Source organism: Nicotiana sylvestris, chromosome 2, assembly GCF_000393655.2.
Source record: "Nicotiana sylvestris chromosome 2, ASM39365v2, whole genome shotgun sequence".
In the NCBI taxonomy this organism is placed as follows: Eukaryota; Viridiplantae; Streptophyta; class Magnoliopsida; order Solanales; family Solanaceae; genus Nicotiana; species Nicotiana sylvestris.
Genome location: NC_091058.1, coordinates 23,086,768 through 23,094,711, shown reverse-complemented (window position 1 = coordinate 23,094,711; position 7,944 = coordinate 23,086,768). Strand labels below are relative to the sequence as shown.

General features: G+C 41.2%; 1 protein-coding gene across 1 annotated transcript; it reads right to left on the bottom strand.

The window, feature by feature from the left end:
* Positions 1–5,520: 5,520 nt before the first annotated feature.
* On the bottom strand, positions 5,521–6,433 carry LOC138883556 (serine/threonine-protein phosphatase 7 long form homolog). Its single transcript, XM_070164253.1, has 3 exons — positions 6,056–6,433; positions 5,781–5,966; positions 5,521–5,703 (listed from the first exon to the last, which is right to left on the bottom strand). The coding sequence occupies exons 1-3, from the start codon at positions 6,431–6,433 to the stop codon at positions 5,521–5,523; spliced, it is 747 nt and encodes a 248-aa protein (XP_070020354.1).
* Positions 6,434–7,944: the final 1,511 nt, after the last annotated feature.

Below are 7,944 nucleotides of genomic sequence, written 5' to 3'. Positions count from 1 at the left end.
CTCCGCAGGGGTTTGCTTATTATTCTGAGTTTAACATCGAGGATGATGAAACTCTTAGAGATTTTTTACGGATTCCGGATGAATACATGGAATTTAATGTAATAAAATTATTGGAAATGTACGTCAACGTGGAAAACGTTCCCAATAATGAGGGCTTGCATAGTAGGGATAACCCCCAATCGTCGGGTGGTTATTCTGGAGCAGTTTTTGCCGGACAGATTACTGATGAAAGAGCTTGCCTTGATTTAAACTTGTCACCACCGGCGAATGAGCAGCCACAAAATAATTTTTTGACTTTATATAATCAACAAGACGACTGGTAAACTTCAATTTTACTACGCTTTAGCGATGTTTATTTTATGTTTTAATTGAATTTGTATTAACACTCATATTATTCATAGGGGTACCGTCCGAATATGAATTTTACAAGTTATGACCCTACCCCTAGTTGGAATATGCGTAGTTCTGGAGTATTGAACCACGGTGGTCCATCCGGGAGTCATCACCAACAAGAAAATATCCATCATGAAACGTCAAGACAGTACGACTTGTAAGTAAAGTGATGTAGCTACATCTAAAGTATTTATCTAGTTGAGTAACTTATCATTTTGTTCTTTTTGTGCAGTGAAAACGAGCTTCTTGAAGCTCCTGACCTCACACAATTGCCCATAGACGACGTATTTACTCGTGATTTGGGAGATGCGCAGATTCAGGAAGATAATAGTGATTATGACAACAATGCGGATGAGTCTGGGGATGACACACCCTTCCATGATGAGGGTGATGAGGAGGAGGAAGTGAATGTTGAACCTGAGCTGACGAGAGAGCATGTTCCTCCACCTCCTGCTAGACCAAGAGTGTACGAGTCCCACGTGCCATTTCATGAGCGGAATATTCCCTGACTTGATAATTTTCCAAGCATGCCTAACGTGGATGCCCTCACAAGGGATGATGAAGAATATCGGTCAGCGATGTGGGATGAGTCTAGATCAGCTGTTCTGACAAAGGGCATGTATTTCCCCGATAAAGCTCGCCTAATTAGGGATGTAAAAATCTACAGTATAAGAGAGTACCGTGAGATGACGGTAAGTGAGTCAACTACGGAGAAATACAGGGCTGTATGCCATAGAGACTTTATGGGTTGTCACTGGATATTGCGTGCCATCAAGAAGAAATCAGGTTTGTGGAAAGTGGGTAAATTTATTAGTGAGCACAGGTATGAAATGGACACATACAATGAGAATCACTTCAACTTGGATGTGGACTTGATTTCTCTTGTCTTGATTCCATATTTGGAAGTGTCCATTAGGTTCAAGATTAAAGAGTGTATTACGGCCGTCCACCAGGAGTATGGTTGTACTATAACCAAAAAAAGGCATATCTCGGTCGCAAACGTGCCTTTGAACTTATTTATGGTGACTAGGATAAGTCTTTTTCAAATCTGCCCAGGTACATGGCTGCACTGCAACACTTTAACCCCGTGATTGTTGTTGAATGGAGGCGTGAGCAGAGTCCGGACAGACCCGAATATATTTTTAACTATGTGTTCTGGTCATTTAAACCAGCAATTGATGGTTTTGTGCATTGTCATCCTGTTATTTCCATAGACGGTACTCATGTCTATGGAAAGTATGATATTAAGCTTTTGATTGCAGTTGCAGTAGATGCCAACGGGCAAATATTTCCACTAGCTTTTTCCATATGTGCCAACGAAAGCGAAGAGACGTGGACACTTTTTTTGAACCACTTGAAGCAGCACGTTGTCAAACAGCGTTCAGGTATTTGTCTAATATCTTATCAGCATGGTGGTATTTTAAGTTATGAATATGCATACCACCGTTACTGTGTGCCCCTGAAGGCCAATTTCCAGAAGAAATATCCAGACAAGGCCTTGCATGACTTAATATGGATGGCTGCAACTGAGCACCAGCAATGCAAATTCACGAGGCGCATAGAAGCGATCCTGCAGTTAGAACCACGAGCATATATTTGGTTGATGGGGCATGAGCTTCACATGTGGACATTGCATATTGATGGCGGCAGACGATGGGGAGCCCTCACTACAAACGTGTCGGAGTCATTAACCGAGTTGTTGAAGTCTGCCCGTGGACTGCCTGTCACTGCCACGGTCCGCATGACATTCAAACAGAGTGCAGAGAGGTTTGTTGAAAGGCATGCAACTGCATCAACATTAATGGACAGGGGTGTTCAATTTATGCCAATACCCATGAGAAGATTTGAAAGGTCTAGGAGGCGAGCATAGTGGCATTCATTTCTTCAGTACGATCATGAACGGGGTGTTTTTGAAGTTAAGACCGCTATCCGCGGACACCGTGGGAATAATCTACAGACGGTGAATGAAAATAGAAGGTTATGTTCTTGTGGGAAATGGACCATCTACCACATGCCGTGCGCACATGCGTTGAAGTGTTTTCAACAAGTTGGATATGGGGCAACAAACTATATTGATAGGCAATATAGTGTTGTTGCATACGTAGACACGTATAGTGGGAAGTTGCAGCCATTAGGTGCTAAGCATTATTGGCCGCCAGAAACTTTTAAGATGATATGTAACAAGGACTATTTGCGCAAGTTGCAAGTGTAAAAGAGAACGTGTATACGGAACCAAATGGTTGTTGGTGACACTGTTTATGCGCGTAAATGTGGCATATGCTCGCAAACAGGACACGACCGTCGTAAATGTCCTTCAGGTGGTGTGCGTGGCGATGGTAATCCGGCTCCTGGTGCAAGTTCGTCGAATGTACCCAACTATCAAGGATACCCCTACTCTTTTGTTTTGGTATTTTTTTTTGGTAATACGTGTTTGTACTTGTGTATGTTGCAATATATATCAAATAAAATTATGTTCCACAATCTGGAATGAGTGAAGAAAAAGTTGTTTAATTGTAGGAAAATGTAATATGTAAAGCGTGGTTTAATAGTTTCATATAACAAAACAAGCACTTAAACTTAACTTCTACTTCAATTAAAATAAATTTTAGTACACATACATGCCAATACATACCACTTCAATACATGCCGTACATGCCAATTCAATTAAAATAAAATATTACTACAGCACAAACACAAACATAACAGATAATAAAAATACACTAAACACATACATGCCAATGTTTAGTCCCGATTGTCATTTATTCTCCGCTCCAACCACTTAAATCGTTCATCCATTTGTTCTTTTTCTTCTTCTACCTCTTTCAGTTTCGCCTTCACCTCCGCAAGTTCCCGTTTATATTTTTTTTATGTTCCTTTTGTGCTTCACAATTCCATTGTGCTTTCCATTTTTCTTTTCCCACCTCCTTCAGTTTCATCCTCATTTCTACAATAATTCTATCGCTTTCTCTTTGTATTTCTCGTTGGCATAAACACATATTATGAAGAAATTGTAGTTGTTCTCTGTAGCATTCCTGATAACATGGTTCATCAACCCATTCCTCAAAATCACAAATAACATTGCCGGGAACCTTGTATAACTGGTTCATACAGCACCAGTAGCGGCGTCCAACTTCACCACCGTCCCAACAATTTTGCATCGAGCATCTTTTCCACAGTTGCACTTTAGTGGACGAAGAGGTTGAGCCATTTAATGAAATATTTGCTTTTAGTAAAAAAACCTTACTTTTAATGAAATATTTGCTTTTACTAATTTTTGAGCACACAAAATAACTACAATGAGGCCGTTATTTATAGGCGAGACAAAATATATAAAGCGTGGTATAGTACTGCGTTTTATGGAGTTGTCTTGTCGTTCTGAAAAAGGTGAAAACCATCTGAAAAAAGCTGCTTTATTGCAGAAAAATTTAATATATAAAGCGAGGTATAGTACTGCGTTATATGGAGTTATCTTGTCGTTCTGAAAAAGATAAAAACCATGTGAAAAAGTTGCTTTATTGCAGAAAAATTTAATATATAAAGCGTGGTATAGTACTGTGTTTTATGGTTTTAGTTATCCTTTGTGCAGTATTGGTTTTAGTTCTACTGTTTGTTTTTGTGTTACGTTTGCAATGTTTGTGTTTCTTGTGTACTGTTTAAGTAAAATTGATGTTCAGATGCAATTAAAATAAAAATGTAGTTAAAAGATAATTGTTACCATTATTTACATAATGCATTATTTATACAAAGTAAAAACATAAGTAAATCAGTGAGTCTCGCAACCTGTGTGCTGCAGTGCTGCTGCCGGCCTAAGTCGCATCCCCTGCCGCCCGGGTACACTATCTGGATCATCGTCATCAAGCCACCTCTTTATGTGAGGATGTGCAGCAGCATCGACACCACAGCTGGAAGGATCAGAAGAATATGTTATCGGGCCGTCAGCAACCTACAAAACAAGTAGTAATCTTAGCATGTGAAAAAGTATATTTGTATTGTACGTGTTGAGTCAAAAAATATTTTCTCACCGTGGTTTCGTCGGCCGCCTGAGTATATGCATCCGTGGTGTCCTCATCAAAGCATGTAGTGGCCTCAAAGATGGGCTGGGACAAAACCTACATAAGAAAGTTAAAAATTAATTAATGTCAGCTCATTAAGGAAAAGAAAACAAATTGAAATTTTAAAGTAATACAAACATACCTACGTCTGTGGTAGATCCGCATCAACCGCCGGGGATGAGGCATAACTCAACCTGCGCCCGCCATCCACATCCTGGGTGGGCCGATCCTCAGCTGCGGTAGATGGGCATGCAAAGTACTGGACTACATCCCCGTCGAATGTACCCGTGATCGACAATGCTCCTGACGGGGTAACCTGCGATGCTGGCAGAGATAGCTGAAGGCTGTACGAAGGCATGCTGTTGGAAGGCTCATCTACCCGAGGTATATAACCCGGTTGATCATCTCCAAGCGCCTCAACTCCAAAGTCCTCATCATGTCCCTCAACAGGTGGGTCGACAGGTGCCTTAACGCCCCCTTGCTGGGGACCACCTCCTTGCCGTCCCCCGCAACCCAGTGGGGCACCCCTCCCTCGTGCCCTACCCCTGCCTCGTGGGACACCCCTACCTCGATGGTAGTCCTCTGGCGCCGCATACTGAGCCTCGTGGTACAACATCGCGGCATCTCTCGCCTAAAACAGGGTCCAACGAGCCAACTGTGCCACTCGCCGGCCATAGTCAACGACTGCAGGGATGTCGGTATGCTGTTGCATCTCCTGTCCCAACTGGTAGAGGTGATGATGCCCAATAGCATGTGAAACATTTAAAATATTAATTAAATAACGCTATATCACAATTATACGATATTAATAAGCCAAAAAACATACCAGTGCCTCGTGCCTCCCGACGTATGGTCTGTAGTGCTCGCCAAGTACATGAATGGGGTTCCCGATAATCAGTCAGGTGTGATAGCGGTACCATGACGCATACAAATGAATAGTGGTCTCCTAGGTAAATGTAGGTGCTGGCAGAATACGGTCAGCTCGCTCCTCCCAAATATGGACCTGCTGCTCTAGCCATCCCATATATATATCGTCCAGCTTGACACGGTCATCCCGCTGATAGTGTGTAGCCACCTATCCAGGCTCCCCCGGTATAGGCTGGGGACGGTGAAACTGGCGAAGCACACGCTCTGTGGCATGATACTCAACCATATCGAAGAAGATCATCGGGATGGAGGTTCTCCAAAGCAGTTGATCGACTGAGCAATAAACAGGCAGCTGAGCTAGCAACTCATCGCTGTATGGCGTCCAGATGAACTACCAAATAATAACATAAAAGTGAGTATGCGCAACACAACTCAATTTAAAACAAGTAAGTGTAGGTACATATTTACCTGTCCGTCCACCAACATATCTAGCACATCCCTGATAAGGGGGAGATTGTGATGAGCATCGGTCCCTCGGTAGTTCCCACGCCGGAGAATCCACCTAGAAGATAGAGGGATAAATGGATAAGACTCACCGGGCGCAAGTGGTGGTAGATGTGGCTGCAACGGCATGATCCGCTGCCAGGCCCAAACCTAAGATAAAAGGTTGATGTAAAATTTATGAGTCATTTCGACCATATAGAATTCGGAGTAATGAATAGAGTATTCGAAAATGTTGTCACCTGTAGGAGGGGCAGAAAATCACATATGTCCACCGCTGGGCCCATGCTCGACCGGCACATGCTCCTATACAGGTATGCGAGAACAGCAGCACCCCAGCTGTACTGGGGTAAATCATCCAGCTGCTGAAGATGATGGAGAAAGCGCATACTCACGAGACTCCCCGAAGTGTTCGGGAACAAGACACACCCGAAAAACAGGAGCAGCGCCAACCGCGTGTACCTCTGAATATGGAGATCCTCCATCTCACCGGTAATGTCTGGGTGCAAAACAGCCATATGATCTCTGATGGCTGACAAAGCAATGCGACTGCCCCCAACATCATCCTGAGGTCTATAACCAGTAAAATGCCCCATCATATCCAAAAACTGTGCACGCATTATGGATCTAATGTACTAGGGCAGTGCCACGGCCCATCCATCTACGCGCAGCCCGTACAAAACCTGAACATCCTCCAGCGTGATGGTGTCCTCTCCAGTGGGCAAGTGAAAAGTGTGCGTCTCCGGTCGCCACTACAATACCAAGGCCGTGATGAGAGACCAATCAAGTTTTATCCGTCCAAGCTCAAAAATCGTATAGAAGCCCGTAGCCTATAGGCGCGCGACTACGCGGGCATGGAAAGGATGCTCCACGATGAACTCCCACAAATCGTCAAGTCTCCTGGGGCGGAGAGCCTGCATCGATAACTGTCCCTCCTATACAAAGGAGGACCTATGGTCGCCCTGCAACAGTAGTAGCTAATCCTCGGCAGGTCCAGGATGCGCAGACGGAGGAAAGTTCATATCGTCTACTATAATTTAAACAAAATTAATTGTGTGTGTTAGTTTAAGGAATTAAATAATTAATTATGTTTAAAATTGGACTGAATAATTATGTATGGGTTCCAGGCTTGATTTTTGAGGCCCGGTAGCACCGAGTTATCTTTAATTATTATGTTTGTCAATTTCAACATTTTTAGAATTTTGTTAGTTTAAGGAATTAAATTAAAAATTATTGAATTGAACTGAATAATTATGTATGGGTTCCATGCTCAATATTTGAGGCCCGGTAGCACCAAGTTATCTTTAATTATTATGCGTGTCAATTTCAACATGTTTAGAATTTTGTTAGTTTAAGGAATTAAATTAAAAATTATTGAATTGGACTGAATAATTATGTATGGGTTCCAGGCTCGATATTTGAGGCCTGGTAGCACCAAGTTATCTTTAATTATTATGCGTGTCAATTTCAACATTTTTAGAATTTTGTTAGTTTAAAGAATTAAATTAAAAATTATTAAATTGGACTGAATAATTATGTATGAGTTCCAGACTCGATATTTGTGGCCCGGTAGCACCAAATTATCTTTAATTATTATGTGTGTCAATTTCAACATTTTTAGAATTTTGTTAGTTTAAGGAATTAAATTAAAAATTATTGAATTAGACTGAATAATTATGTATGAGTTCCAGGCTCGATATTTGAGGCCCGGTAGCACCAAGCTATCCTTAATTATTATGCGTGTCAATTTCAACATTTTTAGAATTTTGTTAGCTTAATAAATTAAATAATTAATTATGTTTAAAATTGGACTGAATAATTATGTATGGGTTCCATGCTCGATATTGGAGTTAATTTTACAACATATATTAATTTGCTACTTTTGTAAGTTTATTGTTATAAATTAAATAATTAATTTTGTAAAGTATAATTGGATAGAGTTTGCAGTTACTACATACTTAAACTACATAGACTCTACGCTAAAAGGCTCTATATTTTACTACACTAAAAGGCTCTATATTTTACTACACTAAAAGGCTCTATATTTTACTACGCTAAAAGGCTATTTATTTTACTACGCTAAAAGGTCACTATTACATATAAAAACAACTAACAAAAAATACAAATATGA

What these genes read in the sequence shown, in the direction of transcription:
- LOC138883556 (XM_070164253.1), bottom strand. Translation starts at nt 6,433, where the DNA reads ATGCGTGCACAGTTTTTGGATATGATGGGGCATTTTACTGGTTATAGA. An exon ending in ATTTTCTGCCCCTCCTACAG is followed by an intron (nt 5,967 to 6,055) that starts GTGACAACATTT and finishes CTTTTATCTTAG; the next exon opens with GTTTGGGCCTGGCAGCGGAT. An exon ending in ATATGTTGGTGGACGGACAG is followed by an intron (nt 5,704 to 5,780) that starts GTAAATATGTAC and finishes ATTATTTGGTAG; the next exon opens with TTCATCTGGACGCCATACAG.